This window comes from Onthophagus taurus, chromosome 6 (assembly GCF_036711975.1).
Source record: "Onthophagus taurus isolate NC chromosome 6, IU_Otau_3.0, whole genome shotgun sequence".
Taxonomy (NCBI): Eukaryota; Metazoa; Arthropoda; class Insecta; order Coleoptera; family Scarabaeidae; genus Onthophagus; species Onthophagus taurus.
In genome coordinates this window covers 26277242-26297485 of record NC_091971.1, presented here as the reverse complement: position 1 = coordinate 26297485, position 20244 = coordinate 26277242, and the positions used below count along the sequence as shown (strand labels likewise).

At 36.0% G+C, this 20244-nt stretch overlaps 1 protein-coding gene across 1 annotated transcript; it reads right to left on the bottom strand.

Annotated features, from left to right (window-relative positions):
- Positions 1-6029: 6029 nt before the first annotated feature.
- Positions 6030-11108, bottom strand: LOC139430131 (uncharacterized). Its single transcript, XM_071196782.1, has one exon. It carries the CDS (start codon positions 11106-11108, stop codon positions 6030-6032), a length of 5079 nt encoding a protein of 1692 aa, XP_071052883.1.
- Positions 11109-20244: the final 9136 nt, after the last annotated feature.

The following is a 20244-nucleotide window of genomic DNA, read 5'->3' as shown; positions in this document are numbered from 1 at the left end:
CCGGAGCATAATACAGAAAAACTTGTACTACAAAAATTGTAGCAAATTGTACCCTTAAGGTAATGGTCTGTAACATTTTTGCTCCCAGATGCATCAATATCGAGAATTTTTCAAGAATGTGTAAAATAGAAGAGTGTTGAAAAAAAACGGTATCCGGAGCATAATACAGAAAAACTTGTACTACAAAAATTGTAGCAAATTGTACCCTTAACGTAATGGTCTGTAACATTTCTGCTCCCAGATGCATCAATATCGAGAATTTTTCAAGAATGTGTAAAATAGAAGAGTGTTGAAAAAAAACGGTATCCGGAGCATTATACAGAAAAACTTGTACTACAAAAATTGTAGCAAATTGTACCCTTAACGTAATGGTCTTAACATTTCTGCTCCCAGATGCGTCAATATCGAGAATTTTTCAAGAATGTGTAAAATAGAAGAGTGTTGAAAAAAAACGGTATCCGGAGCATAATACAGAAAAACTTGTACTACAAAAATTGTAGCAAATTGTACCCGTAACGTAATGGTCTCTAACATTTTTGCTCCCAGATGCATCAGTGTGGAGAATTTTTCAAGAATGTGTAAAATAGAAGAGTGTTGAAAAAAAACGATATCCGGAGCATAATACAGAAAAACTTTTACTACAAAAATTGTAGCAAATTGTACCCTTAACGTAATGGTCTGTAACATTTTTGCCCCCAGATGCATCAATATCGAGAATTTTTCAAGAATGTGTAAAATAGAAGAGTGTTGAAAAAAAACGGTATACGGAGCACAATACAGAAAAACTTGTACTACAAAAATTGTAGCAAATTGTACCCTTAACGTAATGGTCTGTAACATTTTTGCTCCCAGATGCATCAATATCGAGAATTTTTCAAGAATGTGTAAAATAGAAGAGTGTTGAAAAAAAACGGTATCCGGAGCATAATACAGAAAAACTTGTACTACAAAAATTGTAGCAAATTGTACCCTTAAGGTAATGGTCTGTAACATTTTTGCTCCCAGATGCATCAATATCGAGAATTTTTCAAGAATGTGTAAAATAGAAGAGTGTTGAAAAAAAACGGTATCCGGAGCATAATACAGAAAAACTTGTACTACAAAAATTGTAGCAAATTGTACCCTTAACGTAATGGTCTGTAACATTTCTGCTCCCAGATGCGTCAATATCGAGAATTTTTCAAGAATGTGTAAAATAGAAGAGTGTTGAAAAAAAACGGTATCCGGAGCATAATACAGAAAAACTTGTACTACAAAAATTGTAGCAAATTGTACCCGTAACGTAATGGTCTCTAACATTTTTGCTCCCAGATGCATCAGTGTGGAGAATTTTTCAAGAATGTGTAAAATAGAAGAGTGTTGAAAAAAAACGGTATCCGGAGCATAATACAGAAAAACTTGTTCTACAAAAATTGTAGCAAATTGTACCCTTAACGTAATGGTCTGTAACATTTCTGCTCCCAGATGCGTCAATATCGAGAATTTTTCAAGAATTTGTAAAATAGAAGAGTGTTGAAAAAAAACGGTATCCGGAGCATAATACAGAAAAACTTGTACTACAAAAATTGTAGCAAATTGTACCCTTAACGTAATGGTCTGTAACATTTCTGCTCCCAGATGCGTCAATATCGAGAATTTTTCAAGAATGTGTAAAATAGAAGAGTGTTGAAAAAAAACGGTATCCGGAGCATAATACAGAAAAACTTGTACTACAAAAATTGTAGCAAATTGTACCCGTAACGTAATGGTCTCTAACATTTTTGCTCCCAGAAGCATCAATATCGAGAATTTTTCAAGAATATGTAAAATAGAAGAGTGTTGAAAAAAAACGGTATCCGGAGCATAATACAGAAAAACTTGTACTACAAAAATTGTAGCAAATTGTACCCTTAACGTAATGGTCTGTAACATTTCTGCTCCCAGATGCGTCAATATCGAGAATTTTTCAAGAATGTGTAAAATAGAAGAGTGTTGAAAAAAAACGGTATCCGGAGCATAATACAGAAAAACTTGTACTACAAAAATTGTAGCAAATTGTACCCTTAACGTAATGGTCTGTAACATTTCTGCTCCCAGATGCATCAATATCGAGAATTTTTCAAGAATGTGTAAAATAGAAGAGTGTTGAAAAAAAACGGTATCCGGAGCATTATACAGAAAAACTTGTACTACAAAAATTGTAGCAAATTGTACCCTTAACGTAATGGTCTTAACATTTCTGCTCCCAGATGCGTCAATATCGAGAATTTTTCAAGAATGTGTAAAATAGAAGAGTGTTGAAAAAAAACGGTATCCGGAGCATAATACAGAAAAACTTGTACTACAAAAATTGTAGCAAATTGTACCCGTAACGTAATGGTCTCTAACATTTTTGCTCCCAGATGCATCAGTGTGGAGAATTTTTCAAGAATGTGTAAAATAGAAGAGTGTTGAAAAAAAACGATATCCGGAGCATAATACAGAAAAACTTTTACTACAAAAATTGTAGCAAATTGTACCCTTAACGTAATGGTCTGTAACATTTTTGCCCCCAGATGCATCAATATCGAGAATTTTTCAAGAATGTGTAAAATAGAAGAGTGTTGAAAAAAAACGGTATACGGAGCACAATACAGAAAAACTTGTACTACAAAAATTGTAGCAAATTGTACCCTTAACGTAATGGTCTGTAACATTTTTGCTCCCAGATGCATCAATATCGAGAATTTTTCAAGAATGTGTAAAATAGAAGAGTGTTGAAAAAAAACGGTATCCGGAGCATAATACAGAAAAACTTGTACTACAAAAATTGTAGCAAATTGTACCCTTAAGGTAATGGTCTGTAACATTTTTGCTCCCAGATGCATCAATATCGAGAATTTTTCAAGAATGTGTAAAATAGAAGAGTGTTGAAAAAAAACGGTATCCGGAGCATAATACAGAAAAACTTGTACTACAAAAATTGTAGCAAATTGTACCCTTAACGTAATGGTCTGTAACATTTCTGCTCCCAGATGCGTCAATATCGAGAATTTTTCAAGAATGTGTAAAATAGAAGAGTGTTGAAAAAAAACGGTATCCGGAGCATAATACAGAAAAACTTGTACTACAAAAATTGTAGCAAATTGTACCCGTAACGTAATGGTCTCTAACATTTTTGCTCCCAGATGCATCAGTGTGGAGAATTTTTCAAGAATGTGTAAAATAGAAGAGTGTTGAAAAAAAACGGTATCCGGAGCATAATACAGAAAAACTTGTTCTACAAAAATTGTAGCAAATTGTACCCTTAACGTAATGGTCTGTAACATTTCTGCTCCCAGATGCGTCAATATCGAGAATTTTTCAAGAATGTGTAAAATAGAAGAGTGTTGAAAAAAAACGGTATCCGGAGCATAATACAGAAAAACTTGTACTACAAAAATTGTAGCAAATTGTACCCTTAACGTAATGGTCTGTAACATTTCTGCTCCCAGATGCGTCAATATCGAGAATTTTTCAAGAATGTGTAAAATAGAAGAGTGTTGAAAAAAAACGGTATCCGGAGCATAATACAGAAAAACTTGTACTACAAAAATTGTAGCAAATTGTACCCGTAACGTAATGGTCTCTAACATTTTTGCTCCCAGAAGCATCAATATCGAGAATTTTTCAAGAATATGTAAAATAGAAGAGTGTTGAAAAAAAACGGTATCCGGAGCATAATACAGAAAAACTTGTACTACAAAAATTGTAGCAAATTGTACCCTTAACGTAATGGTCTGTAACATTTCTGCTCCCAGATGCGTCAATATCGAGAATTTTTCAAGAATGTGTAAAATAGAAGAGTGTTGAAAAAAAACGGTATCCGGAGCATAATACAGAAAAACTTGTACTACAAAAATTGTAGCAAATTGTACCCGTAACGTAATGGTCTCTAACATTTTTGCTCCCAGATGCATCAGTGTGGAGAATTTTTCAAGAATGTGTAAAATAGAAGAGTGTTGAAAAAAAACGATATCCGGAGCATAATACAGAAAAACTTTTACTACAAAAATTGTAGCAAATTGTACCCTTAACGTAATGGTCTGTAACATTTTTGCCCCCAGATGCATCAATATCGAGAATTTTTCAAGAATGTGTAAAATAGAAGAGTGTTGAAAAAAAACGATATCCGGAGCATAATACAGAAAAACTTTTACTACAAAAATTGTAGCAAATTGTACCCTTAACGTAATGGTCTGTAACATTTCTGCTCCCAGATGCGTCAATATCGAGAATTTTTCAAGAATGTGTAAAATAGAAGAGTGTTGAAAAAAACGGTATCCGGAGCATAATACAGAAAAACTTGTACTACAAAAATTGTAGCAAATTGTACCCTTAACGTAATGGTCTGTAACATTTTTGCTCCCAGATGCATCAATATCGAGAATTTTTCAAGAATGTGTAAAATAGAAGAGTGTTGAAAAAAAACGGTATCCGGAGCATAATACAGAAAAACTTGTACTACAAAAATTGTAGCAAATTGTACCCGTAACGTAATGGTCTCTAACATTTTTGCTCCCAGAAGCATCAATATCGAGAATTTTTCAAGAATATGTAAAATAGAAGAGTGTTGAAAAAAAACGGTATCCGGAGCATAATACAGAAAAACTTGTACTACAAAAATTGTAGCAAATTGTACCCTTAACGTAATGGTCTGTAACATTTCTGCTCCCAGATGCGTCAATATCGAGAATTTTTCAAGAATGTGTAAAATAGAAGAGTGTTGAAAAAAAACGGTATCCGGAGCATAATACAGAAAAACTTGTACTACAAAAATTGTAGCAAATTGTACCCGTAACGTAATGGTCTCTAACATTTTTGCTCCCAGATGCATCAGTGTGGAGAATTTTTCAAGAATGTGTAAAATAGAAGAGTGTTGAAAAAAAACGATATCCGGAGCATAATACAGAAAAACTTTTACTACAAAAATTGTAGCAAATTGTACCCTTAACGTAATGGTCTGTAACATTTTTGCCCCCAGATGCATCAATATCGAGAATTTTTCAAGAATGTGTAAAATAGAAGAGTGTTGAAAAAAAACGGTATACGGAGCACAATACAGAAAAACTTGTACTACAAAAATTGTAGCAAATTGTACCCTTAACGTAATGGTCTGTAACATTTTTGCTCCCAGATGCATCAATATCGAGAATTTTTCAAAAATGTGTAAAATAGAAGAGTGTTGAAAAAAAACGGTATCCGGAGCATAATACAGAAAAACTTGTACTACAAAAATTGTAGCAAATTGTACCCTTAAGGTAATGGTCTGTAACATTTTTGCTCCCAGATGCATCAATATCGAGAATTTTTCAAGAATGTGTAAAATAGAAGAGTGTTGAAAAAAAACGGTATCCGGAGCATAATACAGAAAAACTTGTGATTATTTATTTTTATCTGGTGGGCGCTGGTTAACAACAAAATCTTGGTTTTACGTTTCCATAAACTTTATTATTAATTACACTTAAACTATACATATAAATTGCGATTAGTTGTGGCGAGAGTTATATAGGGAGCCTTGCTCCGCGTAAATTGAAGGGGTACTGTTTCGGTGTGTGTTAAATCGAAGACTGACTAACTGATACGAGTTGAGCTCGCAGGCTCCTTCTTTATTTTAGGTCATAACTAAAAACCCTTACCTAAACACCGAAATACCCCAACGCATTCCCACACTTAACTCCACCCAATAAATAATGCGATAAAAGACTCTAATATTGCGACTCGAGACACTTCAAATCTAGACTAAACAAATGAGGCGATACAAATAAATCCAATATAAATGAACTAATATAATATAAACCTATCAAATCTAATATAAATTAACCAATATAATATAAAATCTAACATGCTCCCCGCCTTGAAAGAACTACCTTTCAACAAATAATAACACAAATTCACAATAAGGACTCAACATCAAAATGTATGAAAAAACAAATGGAAAAATTAAATTTACACGACTGATCGTGAGTGATCAATCGCGCACACACAATTCACGCAATCACAAGCAATCACATTAATGAAACACAAGACTGCTATTCCATTGGTAGTGGACACAGTCTGACCGTGGCCCCTTTGACGATCCCATTTTGTGTGCGTAGCGTGGCCACTCGTGCGACTCCATCCTTACCGCAGTGCAATTCTATAATTCGGCCAGTAAGCCACTTTAAGACAGGCAAATTATCTTCCTTTATTAACGCCAATTGGCCCACCTTTAGGTTAGCGTCACCCGTTGACCACTTGTGGCGACTCTGCAGTTCAGACAAATATTCTTTGGACCACCTAGTCCAAAAATGTTGTTGAATTTGCTGTACACGTTGGAATTGGGATAAGCGGTTTTCACTGATGTGACTCAAGCTCGGATCTGGTGGCGACGTAAGTTTTCTACCAATTAGGAAGTGTGCCGGGGTTAAAGGAGTCGTATCGTTGGGATCGGTGGATAATTGGGTTAATGGCCGGGAATTTAGGATGGCCTCAATCTGAACAAGCAAGGTATAAAAATTTTCGTACGTGAACGAGGCATTGCCGGCAACTCGCCGCAAATGAAATTTGACCGACTTAACACCGGCTTCCCATAATCCGCCAAAGTGTGGCGAGTTAGGTGGAATAAACGACCAACCAATCGAAGCGTTTTCAATCAGAGTTTTGAGTTCGCTAGAGTTATCAATCAAAAACTGACTTAGCTCCTGTAATTCGCGATTACCACCAACGAAATTAGTTCCGTTATCGGAGAACATTCGATTCGGTTTCCCGCGCCTAGCTGAAAACCGCCGAAGAGCGGCAATAAAACACTCTGTAGTAAGTTCGGTTACCAATTCTAGGTGTATAGCGCGTGTGGTAAAGCAAACAAATAGACAAACATACGCCTTGGATAATTTTGCTCCTCGCCCTTTTTTGTCCTTTAGCAGGAACGGTCCCGCGTAATCTACGCCTGTAGTATAAAAGGGCGGCGCCGGTGTTACTCGCTCACGTGGCAAGTTCCCCATTACCGGTTGCTTGGCGCGCGGATTTGCCCTGTAGCAACGTATACAGTTATGGACTATCGACTTGGCTAAATTACGCCCCCCAATTGGCCAAAACCGATCGCGAATGCAAGCCAACAAATGCTGCGGACCAACATGTAATAGCTGTCTATGTTCCATCTCAAATAGCAATCTTGCGAACGCATGTTTACAAGAAATCACCATGGGAAATTTCTTATCGAATTCGTAATCCGAATTTCCCAATCTACCGCCAACACGCATAATCTCATTTTTATCTAGAAATACGTTTAATTTCGCTAATTTACTATTTTTTTGAATATCTTTATTACTCTTTAACGCCCTTATCTCCTCAGCGAAGGAGTCTCTTTGACTGATCTTAACAATAAATTTAAGCGATTGTTCCAATTCGGTTTTATCTAGCGGTCCCGTGTTACGTATTGCTTTCCTATAACAATTATGAGCAAATCGAAATACATACGCGATCACACGCTGCAAACGGATTAACGATGAAAATCGAGAAAAGGATAAAAGATGATCATCCGTCGTCGTAACCGCTGAGAACAGTTTTCTCATTTCTGGTAGCGATTCGTTACGAAAATTTCTAACAGGCCACGCGTTGTCCGTTTCTCTTAGCCATTGGGGCCCAGTCCAATACAATTCTAAACCGGACAATTCTGAGACGTTCACCCCTCTCGAGACCGGATCAGCGGGATTATCACGCGTGGGTACATACCTCCAATCACCAATTCGCGATTTCTCCAATATTCGCGAAATTCGGTTACCCACGAACATTTGTAATTTGGATAAATCGGTCGACAACCACCCCAGGACCACACTGGAGTCGGTCCAATAAACTGTTCGCGTAATATCAATACCCAATGCCGTCTTTACCTTAGCTACCAATTCGGTAAGTAGCAATGCACCCATTAATTCCAAACGCGGAACCGTAACCCGTTTTAGCGGCGCCACTCTGGATTTGGCACAAGTCAATCTTATCAAAACCTCTCCGTCGTTTCCGATAGTCCGAAGGTACACGCACGCTCCATAAGCCTTTGTTGACGAATCTGAGAAACCGTGCATTTCGAATGTGGAGGGATTTTTCAGCGATATATGGCGCGGACAATTGATTAAATGTAAATCCTTCAAACTGTTGCTAAACCGAAGCCAACTTGTGTAAATGTGATTGGGAAGTGCTTCGTCCCACCCCAACCCGGACTCCCAAATTTCCTGTAAGATTATTTTCGCCGTAATAATCACAGGGCTTAATAAACCGAGCGGGTCGAATATTTGGGCTATTTTCGAAAGAACCGTGCGCTTAGTAATATGACTGGTTGAATTTTCCTTCATTTTATAACGAAAACAATCTTTAGTGGGGTCCCATAATAAACCTAACGTCCGAGTGTTTTCATTTTTTCCCAAATCAAGCACTTCTGAAAGCTCTGTAGACTGAGTACCCTGAACATCGCGTAATATCTCTGGATCGTTCGAAATCCACTTGTGTAAGTTAAATCCTCCGCCGTTCAACACAATTTTTACATTTTTCGCTAAACGAGTAACTTCGGTCAACGAATTTGCTCCCGTCAACAAATCATCTACGTAAAAATGTGAATTAATAACATCCGCGATGACCGGGTCCGCGCATTCTGAACTTAATTGTTTTAAACACCGAGTCGCTAGATAACTAGCCGAAGACGTTCCATATGTTATCGTTAATAACTCGTACGTATCGACGGGTGAATCTTCCGAATCGCGCCATAATATGCGCTGAAATTTCGTCTGCTCAGGATTGATTAGACAGGCACGGTACATTTTTTGAATATCCGCTGTAACCACGTACGCGTACTTCCGAAAACGTATTAAGGCGCTAAACAGGTCAGGCTGTAATATGGGTCCCACCACCTGACAATCATTAAGTGAATATCCCGTTGATGTGGGACATGATGCATCGAAGACGACCCTTAACTTTGTAGTGGCACTATTTTCATTTAATACTCCGTGGTGTGGTATATAATAACCCTCGCGCGTGTCGACAACCTTTTTCATATGACCTAACTCCAAATACTCTCGCATAAATGCATGGTATCGCTCACCAAATTCACGATTTCGTTTGCATTTTCGCTCGATACCCATTAAACGATTTTCTGCGGTTTTATACGATTCGCCCAACCGATCTAAACTTTCCTTTAGCGGTAGCGAAACAATGAATCGTCCGTCTTCTGCACGTTTAGTGGTTTTGTTAAAATGATTTTCGCAAAATGTTTCATTTTTGGATGAGTGAACTAACCCTTCAATCTCCTCGATTTCCCAAAATCGCGCCAACTGCTTGTTTATTACGGAATTGTCATCCTTACAAATTAAATTGCACTGCACCGAATGTGCCGCGCTCGCTTGTATCGGCCCCGAAACGATCCACCCCAAACGGGTGTTCTGCATGATAGGCCCTTTTGCAAGTTTGATTTGCCCGACGCACAACAAATTCCAAAAATAATCAGCCCCGATAAGCATATCTATCTTATCGGATTTATTGAACAAGGGATCCGCCAAGCGAACGTGTGTAGGTATTCTTAAAGTGTTTGCGTCTATTTCAAAATTGGGTAAATCATTCGCGATTGTTGCTATAACCAAACAATTAACCTTAAGTGAAAAATCCGTGCAGTGTGAATGTATTCGCAATGAACAGGAACTCGTTATTGTTGACTGTGTTTGATTTATTGTTGCTACATTAACGTTTGTTGCTGTTCTAGACAATCTTAACCGCTTGCAAGCGTCTACCGAAAGAAAACTACTTTGACTGCCCGGATCCAAGAGTGCGCGTAATGAATGTTTTTTGTTATGTCTGTCGAATGCGTGAACAGTTACGGTGGAGAGTAAGATGTTTGAATGATTTGCATGCTGTGCGAAATTTAGACTGTGTGCTTGGGTGGATGTCGTTGGTTGTGGTGGTGAATCTGAGCGATCGTGCGTCAAATGAAGTAAGGTATGATGACGAGAATTGCACCGTTTACAAGAGCTCGAACGGCATTGTTTAACAAAATGTCCCGACCGAAGACAATTCATACACACCTTTAATTGTTTGACCCGGTCTATACGGCCTTGAACCGTAAGTTTAGTGAAATTTGAACATTCCTGTATGTAATGTTCCCCTTTGCAGTTGACACAACGCTTAACACCCGAATTAGCAACCAAAAACGTTTTTGATTTCGGTTTTGATTTATCGATTATCCGCTTACCCGAACCGTTTTCCAAAGTTTCCAATAAATCAGCGCGTTCTTTCAAAAACCCTAACAAATTTTCTAAATTCGCTTTCTTTAAACCGGACTTTTTTCTTTCCCACTCCCGATTGGAATCAGCGTCCAATTTCGACACGGCTAAATAAATAAGTAGTGTGTCCCAATTATCCGTAGGTTCATTTAATGCAGCTAACGCGCGCAGATGTTTACGAAAGTCGTCAATAAAACTTCGAATCGGCTGTGGATTATCACCCGAAACCCCTTCAATTTCGAACAATGCCTTAACGTGATTATGAATTAATATCCGCGGGTTATCATAACGCTCGCGAATCAACCCCCAAGCGACTTCATAGTTAGAATTTGTCAATTCTAAGCTTTCGATAACCTGACGAGCATTACCGGTCAGTGCCGACAGTAAGTAATGAAATTTTTGAATGTCGTTGATCATTGGGTTGTTATGAATTAACGATTCGAAAATGTCTCTAAACCCTAGCCATGCGTCGTAACCACCGTCAAACTTTGGTAAATCTATAACCGGTAGCTTTACATGTTGATCCGGGGAAGGTCCTACAATGAACGACGAATCGGCGCATATATTTCTATTTGTCAAAATTCGCTTAGCTTTAGCCGTATTTGCGTAAAAACTCGCCTCGAATGTCTCCCTCTCCGCGTTTTGTGACTCGCCATCAACGCTTAACAAATCTATTTCACCCTGAATTTCCTCGAACTCATCGATAAGATTAATTGCCCGATTGTATCTTTGTTCTAACTCTAACGAAAGTTCCTGATTAATACCGCTTTCTCTGATATTTGATTCAAATTTTATTACAAATTTCGCAAAATTCGTGAGTTTGCCCTTGACAATACCTCGTTTTTTAGTTAAATTTTCTGACTGACTCATGATCGCGATTGACAAGTTTCAGATTGAGAACGATAAAGGAGAAAGCAAAGGGACTTACGGTACTTGTTTCAATGGCGTTGGTCGCTTCCAGTACGTGATGAACGAATTTCTTCTATCTCGAATTTGTTGGGAGTTGCATGAAGTAGAAATTCGGTCTTCGAACACTCTTGGCGAGTGTTTTCCAAAAAGCTGCGTAACTGGCGGGCCAACGTTGTCGAATTTAATTTAATTTAATTTTACACGCCGCATCAAGGAACCGAAGACACTTAAATCTTCTTATATTTCCCTATCCGGCTCGAAGGACCATTTATGATTATTTATTTTTATCTGGTGGGCGCTGGTTAACAACAAAATCTTGGTTTTACGTTTCCATAAACTTTATTATTAATTACACTTAAACTATACATACAAATTGCGATTAGTTGTGGCGAGAGTTATATAGGGAGCCTTGCTCCGCGTAAATTGAAGGGGTACTGTTTCGGTGTGTGTTAAATCGAAGACTGACTAACTGATACGAGTTGAGCTCGCAGGCTCCTTCTTTATTTTAGGTCATAACTAAAAACCCTTACCTAAACACCGAAATACCCCAACGCATTCCCACACTTAACTCCACCCAATAAATAATGCGATAAAAGACTCTAATATTGCGACTCGAGACACTTCAAATCTAGACTAAACAAATGAGGCGATACAAATAAATCCAATATAAATGAACTAATATAATATAAACCTATCAAATCTAATATAAATTAACCAATATAATATAAAATCTAACAACTTGTACTACAAAAATTGTAGCAAATTGTACCCTTAACGTAATGGTCTGTAACATTTCTGCTCCCAGATGCGTCAATATCGAGAATTTTTCAAGAATGTGTAAAATAGAAGAGTGTTGAAAAAAAACGGTATCCGGAGCATAATACAGAAAAACTTGTACTACAAAAATTGTAGCAAATTGTACCCGTAACGTAATGGTCTCTAACATTTTTGCTCCCAGATGCATCAGTGTGGAGAATTTTTCAAGAATGTGTAAAATAGAAGAGTGTTGAAAAAAAACGGTATCCGGAGCATAATACAGAAAAACTTGTACTACAAAAATTGTAGCAAATTGTACCCTTAACGTAATGGTCTGTAACATTTCTGCTCCCAGATGCGTCAATATCGAGAATTTTTCAAGAATGTGTAAAATAGAAGAGTGTTGAAAAAAAACGGTATCCGGAGCATAATACAGAAAAACTTGTACTACAAAAATTGTAGCAAATTGTACCCTTAACGTAATGGTCTGTAACATTTCTGCTCCCAGATGCGTCAATATCGAGAATTTTTCAAGAATGTGTAAAATAGAAGAGTGTTGAAAAAAAACGGTATCCGGAGCATAATACAGAAAAACTTGTACTACAAAAATTGTAGCAAATTGTACCCGTAACGTAATGGTCTCTAACATTTTTGCTCCCAGATGCATCAGTGTGGAGAATTTTTCAAGAATGTGTAAAATAGAAGAGTGTTGAAAAAAAACGGTATCCGGAGCATAATACAGAAAAACTTGTACTACAAAAATTGTAGCAAATTGTACCCTTAACGTAATGGTCTGTAACATTTCTGCTCCCAGATGCGTCAATATCGAGAATTTTTCAAGAATGTGTAAAATAGAAGAGTGTTGAAAAAAAACGGTATCCGGAGCATAATACAGAAAAACTTGTACTACAAAAATTGTAGCAAATTGTACCCGTAACGTAATGGTCTCGAACATTTTTGCTCCCAGATGCATCAGTGTGGAGAATTTTTCAAGAATGTGTAAAATAGAAGAGTGTTGAAAAAAAACGATATCCGGAGCATAATACAGAAAAACTTTTACTACAAAAATTGTAGCAAATTGTACCCTTAACGTAATGGTCTGTAACATTTCTGCTCCCAGATGCGTCAATATCGAGAATTTTTCAAGAATGTGTAAAATAGAAGAGTGTTGAAAAAAACGGTATCCGGAGCATAATACAGAAAAACTTGTACTACAAAAATTGTAGCAAATTGTACCCTTAACGTAATGGTCTGTAACATTTTTGCTCCCAGATGCATCAATATCGAGAATTTTTCAAGAATGTGTAAAATAGAAGAGTGTTGAAAAAAAACGGTATCCGGAGCATAATACAGAAAAACTTGTACTACAAAAATTGTAGCAAATTGTACCCGTAACGTAATGGTCTCTAACATTTTTGCTCCCAGAAGCATCAATATCGAGAATTTTTCAAGAATATGTAAAATAGAAGAGTGTTGAAAAAAAACGGTATCCGGAGCATAATACAGAAAAACTTGTACTACAAAAATTGTAGCAAATTGTACCCTTAACGTAATGGTCTGTAACATTTCTGCTCCCAGATGCATCAATATCGAGAATTTTTCAAGAATGTGTAAAATAGAAGAGTGTTGAAAAAAAACGGTATCCGGAGCATAATACAGAAAAACTTGTACTACAAAAATTGTAGCAAATTGTACCCGTAACGTAATGGTCTCTAACATTTTTGCTCCCAGATGCATCAGTGTGGAGAATTTTTCAAGAATGTGTAAAATAGAAGAGTGTTGAAAAAAAACGGTATCCGGAGCATAATACAGAAAAACTTGTACTACAAAAATTGTAGCAAATTGTACCCGTAACGTAATGGTCTCTAACATTTTTGCTCCCAGATGCATCAGTGTGGAGAATTTTTCAAAAATGTGTAAAATAGAAGAGTGTTGAAAAAAAACGGTATCCGGAGCATAATACAGAAAAACTTGTACTACAAAAATTGTAGCAAATTGTACCCGTAACGTAATGGTCTGTAACATTTTTGCTCCCAGATGCATCAATATCGAGAATTTTTCAAGAATGTGTACAATAGAAGAGTGTTGAAAAAAAACGGTATCCCGAGCATAATACAGAAAAACTTGTACTACAAAAATTGTAGCAAATTGTACCCGTAACGTAATGGTCTCTAACATTTTTGCTCCCAGATGCATCAGTGTGGAGAATTTTTCAAGAATGTGTAAAATAGAAGAGTGTTGAAGAAAAACGGTATCCGGAGCATAATACAGAAAAACTTGTACTACAAAAATTGTAGCAAATTGTACCCGTAACGTAATGGTCTGTAACATTTTTGCTCCCAGATGCATCAGTGTGGAGAATTTTTCAAGAATGTGTAAAATAGAAGAGTGTTGAAAAAAAACTATATCCGGAGCATAATACAGAAAAACTTTTACTACAAAAATTGTAGCAAATTGTACCCTTAACGTAATGGTCTGTAACATTTTTGCTCCCAGATGCATCAATATCGAGAATTTTTCAAGAATGTGTACAATAGAAGAGTGTTGAAAAAAAACGGTATCCGGAGCATAATACAGAAAAACTTGTACTACAAAAATTGTAGCAAATTGTACACGTAACGTAATGGTCTCTAACATTTTTGCTCCCAGATGCATCAGTGTGGAGAATTTTTCAAGAACGTGTAAAATAGAAGAGTGTTGAAGAAAAACGGTATCCGGAGCATAATACAGAAAAACTTGTACTACAAAAATTGTAGCAAATTGTACCCGTAACGTAATGGTCTGTAACATTTTTGCTCCCAGATGCATCAGTGTGGAGAATTTTTCAAGAATGTGTAAAATAGAAGAGTGTTGAAAAAAAACTATATCCGGAGCATAATACAGAAAAACTTTTACTACAAAAATTGTAGCAAATTGTACCCTTAACGTAATGGTCTGTAACATTTTTGCTCCCAGATGCATCAATATCGAGAATTTTTCAAGAATGTGTAAAATAGAAGAGTGTTGAAAAAAAACGGTATCCGGAGCATAATACAGAAAAACTTGTACTACAAAAATTGTAGCAAATTGTACCCTTAACGTAATGGTCTGTAACATTTCTGCTCCCAGATGCATCAATATCGAGAATTTTTCAAGAATGTGTAAAATAGAAGAGTGTTGAAAAAAAACGGTATCCGGAGCATTATACAGAAAAACTTGTACTACAAAAATTGTAGCAAATTGTACCCTTAACGTAATGGTCTTAACATTTCTGCTCCCAGATGCGTCAATATCGAGAATTTTTCAAGAATGTGTAAAATAGAAGAGTGTTGAAAAAAAACGGTATCCGGAGCATAATACAGAAAAACTTTTGCTACTACAAAAATTGTAGCAAATTGTACCCGTAACGTAATGGTCTCTAACATTTTTGCTCCCAGATGCATCAGTGTGGAGAATTTTTCAAGAATGTGTAAAATAGAAGAGTGTTGAAAAAAAACGATATCCGGAGCATAACACAGAAAAACTTTTACTACAAAAATTGTAGCAAATTGTACCCTTAACGTAATGGTCTGTAACATTTTTGCCCCCAGATGCATCAATATCGAGAATTTTTCAAGAATGTGTAAAATAGAAGAGTGTTGAAAAAAACGGTATACGGAGCATAATACAGAAAAACTTGTACTACAAAAATTGTAGCAAATTGTACCCTTAACGTAATGGTCTGTAACATTTTTGCTCCCAGATGCATCAATATCGAGAATTTTTCAAGAATGTGTAAAATAGAAGAGTGTTGAAAAAAAACGGTATCCGGAGCATAATACAGAAAAACTTGTACTACAAAAATTGTAGCAAATTGTACCCGTAACGTAATGGCCTCGAACATTTTTGCTCCCAGATGCATCAGTGTGGAGAATTTTTCAAGAATGTGTAAAATAGAAGAGTGTTGAAAAAAAACGGTATCCGGAGCATAATACAGAAAAACTTTTACTACAAAAATTGTAGCAAATTGTACCCTTAACGTAATGGTCTGTAACATTTCTGCTCCCAGATGCGTCAATATCGAGAATTTTTCAAGAATGTGTAAAATAGAAGAGTGTTGAAAAAAAACGGTATCCGGAGCATAATACAGAAAAACTTGTACTACAAAAATTGTAGCAAATTGTACCCGTAACGTAATGGTCTGTAACATTTTTGCTCCCAGATGCATCAGTGTGGAGAATTTTTCAAGAATGTGTAAAATAGAAGAGTGTTGAAAAAAAACGGTATCCGGAGCATAATACAGAAAAACTTGTACTACAAAAATTGTAGCAAATTGTACCCTTAACGTAATGGTCTGTAACATTTCTGCTCCCAGATGCGTCAATATCGAGAATTTTTCAAGAATGTGTAAAATAGAAGAGTGTTGAAAAAAAACGGTATCCGGAGCATAATACAGAAAAACTTGTACTACAAAAATTGTAGCAAATTGTACCCGTAACGTAATGGTCTCGAACATTTTTGCTCCCAGATGCATCAGTGTGGAGAATTTTTCAAGAATGTGTAAAATAGAAGAGTGTTGAAAAAAAACGATATCCGGAGCATAATACAGAAAAACTTTTACTACAAAAATTGTAGCAAATTGTACCCTTAACGTAATGGTCTGTAACATTTTTGCCCCCAGATGCATCAATATCGAGAATTTTTCAAGAATGTGTAAAATAGAAGAGTGTTGAAAAAAAACGGTATACGGAGCATAATACAGAAAAACTTGTACTACAAAAATTGTAGCAAATTGTACCCGTAACGTAATGGTCTCTAACATTTTTGCTCCCAGATGCATCAGTGTGGAGAATTTTTCAAGAATGTGTAAAATAGAAGAGTGTTGAAGAAAAACGGTATCCGGAGCATAATACAGAAAAACTTGTACTACAAAAATTGTAGCAAATTGTACCCGTAACGTAATGGTCTCTAACATTTTTGCTCCCAGATGCATCAGTGTGGAGAATTTTTCAAGAATATGTAAAATAGAAGAGTGTTGAAAAAAAACTATATCCGGAGCATAATACAGAAAAACTTTTACTACAAAAATTGTAGCAAATTGTACCCTTAACGTAATGGTCTATAACATTTTTGCTCCCAGATGCATCAATATCGAGAATTTTTCAAGAATGTGTAAAATAGAAGAGTGTTGAAAAAAAACGGTATCCGGAGCATAATACAGAAAAACTTGTACTACAAAAATTGTAGCAAATTGTACCCGTAACGTAATGGTCTCTAACATTTTTGCTCCCAGATGCATCAGTGTGGAGAATTTTTCAAGAATGTGTAAAATAGAAGAGTGTTGAAGAAAAACGGTATCCGGAGCATAATACAGAAAAACTTGTACTACAAAAATTGTAGCAAATTGTACCCGTAACGTAATGGTCTCTAACATTTTTGCTCCCAGATGCATCAGTGTGGAGAATTTTTCAAGAATATGTAAAATAGAAGAGTGTTGAAAAAAAACTATATCCGGAGCATAATACAGAAAAACTTTTACTACAAAAATTGTAGCAAATTGTACCCTTAACGTAATGGTCTATAACATTTTTGCTCCCAGATGCATCAATATCGAGAATTTTTCAAGAATGTGTAAAATAGAAGAGTGTTGAAAAAAAACGGTATCCGGAGCATAATACAGAAAAACTTGTACTACAAAAATTGTAGCAAATTGTACCCTTAACGTAATGGTCTGTAACATTTCTGCTCCCAGATGCATCAATATCGAGAATTTTTCAAGAATGTGTAAAATAGAAGAGTGTTGAAAAAAAACGGTATCCGGAGCATTATACAGAAAAACTTGTACTACAAAAATTGTAGCAAATTGTACCCTTAACGTAATGGTCTTAACATTTCTGCTCCCAGATGCGTCAATATCGAGAATTTTTCAAGAATGTGTAAAATAGAAGAGTGTTGAAAAAAAACGGTATCCGGAGCATAATACAGAAAAACTTTTGCTACTACAAAAATTGTAGCAAATTGTACCCGTAACGTAATGGTCTCTAACATTTTTGCTCCCAGATGCATCAGTGTGGAGAATTTTTCAAGAATGTGTAAAATAGAAGAGTGTTGAAAAAAAACGATATCCGGAGCATAACACAGAAAAACTTTTACTACAAAAATTGTAGCAAATTGTACCCTTAACGTAATGGTCTGTAACATTTTTGCCCCCAGATGCATCAATATCGAGAATTTTTCAAGAATGTGTAAAATAGAAGAGTGTTGAAAAAAACGGTATACGGAGCATAATACAGAAAAACTTGTACTACAAAAATTGTAGCAAATTGTACCCTTAACGTAATGGTCTGTAACATTTTTGCTCCCAGATGCATCAATATCGAGAATTTTTCAAGAATGTGTAAAATAGAAGAGTGTTGAAAAAAAACGGTATCCGGAGCATAATACAGAAAAACTTGTACTACAAAAATTGTAGCAAATTGTACCCGTAACGTAATGGCCTCGAACATTTTTGCTCCCAGATGCATCAGTGTGGAGAATTTTTCAAGAATGTGTAAAATAGAAGAGTGTTGAAAAAAAACGGTATCCGGAGCATAATACAGAAAAACTTTTACTACAAAAATTGTAGCAAATTGTACCCTTAACGTAATGGTCTGTAACATTTCTGCTCCCAGATGCGTCAATATCGAGAATTTTTCAAGAATGTGTAAAATAGAAGAGTGTTGAAAAAAAACGGTATCCGGAGCATAATACAGAAAAACTTGTACTACAAAAATTGTAGCAAATTGTACCCGTAACGTAATGGTCTGTAACATTTTTGCTCCCAGATGCATCAGTGTGGAGAATTTTTCAAGAATGTGTAAAATAGAAGAGTGTTGAAAAAAAACGGTATCCGGAGCATAATACAGAAAAACTTGTACTACAAAAATTGTAGCAAATTGTACCCTTAACGTAATGGTCTGTAACATTTCTGCTCCCAGATGCGTCAATATCGAGAATTTTTCAAGAATGTGTAAAATAGAAGAGTGTTGAAAAAAAACGGTATCCGGAGCATAATACAGAAAAACTTGTACTACAAAAATTGTAGCAAATTGTACCCGTAACGTAATGGTCTCGAACATTTTTGCTCCCAGATGCATCAGTGTGGAGAATTTTTCAAGAATGTGTAAAATAGAAGAGTGTTGAAAAAAAACGATATCCGGAGCATAATACAGAAAAACTTTTACTACAAAAATTGTAGCAAATTGTACCCTTAACGTAATGGTCTGTAACATTTTTGCCCCCAGATGCATCAATATCGAGAATTTTTCAAGAATGTGTAAAATAGAAGAGTGTTGAAAAAAAACGGTATACGGAGCATAATACAGAAAAACTTGTACTACAAAAATTGTAGCAAATTGTACCCTTAACGTAATGGTCTGTAACATTTTTGCTCCCAGATGCATCAATATCGAGAATTTTTCAAGAATGTGTAAAATAGAAGAGTGTTGAAAAAAAACGGTATCCGGAGCATAATACAGAAAAACTTGTACTACAAAAATTGTAGCAAATTGTACCCGTAACGTAATGGTCTCTAACATTTTTGCTCCCAGATGCATCAGTGTGGAGAATTTTTCAAGAATGTGTAAAATAGAAGAGTGTTGAAAAAAAACGGTATCCGGAGCATAATACAGAAAAACTTGTACTACAAAAATTGTAGCAAATTGTACCCGTAACGTAATGGTCTCTAACATTTTTGCTCCCAGATGCATCAGTGTGGAGAATTTTTCAAAAATGTGTAAAATAGAAGAGTGTTGAAAAAAAACGGTATCCGGAGCATAATACAGAAAAACTTGTACTACAAAAATTGTAGCAAATTGTACCCGTAACGTAATGGTCTGTAACATTTTTGCTCCCAGATGCATCAATATCGAGAATTTTTCAAGAATGTGTACAATAGAAGAGTGTTGAAAAAAAACGGTATCCGGAGCATAATACAGAAAAACTTGTACTACAAAAATTGTAGCAAATTGTACCCGTAACGTAATGGTCTCTAACATTTTTGCTCCCAGATGCATCAGTGTGGAGAATTTTTCAAGAATGTGTAAAATAGAAGAGTGTTGAAGAAAAACGGTATCCGGAGCATAATACAGAAAAACTTGTACTACAAAAATTGTAGCAAATTGTACCCGTAACGTAATGGTCTGTAACATTTTTGCTCCCAGATGCATCAGTGTGGAGAATTTTTCAAGAATGTGTAAAATAGAAGAGTGTTGAAAAAAAACGATATCCGGAGCATAATACAGAAAAACGTTTACTACAAAAATTGTAGCAAATTGTACCCTTAACGTAATGGTCTGTAACATTTTTGCCCCCAGATGCATCAATATCGAGAATTTTTCAAGAA

What these genes read in the sequence shown, in the direction of transcription:
- LOC139430131 (XM_071196782.1), bottom strand. Translation starts at nt 11,108, where the DNA reads ATGAGTCAGTCAGAAAATTTAACTAAAAAACGAGGTATTGTCAAGGGC.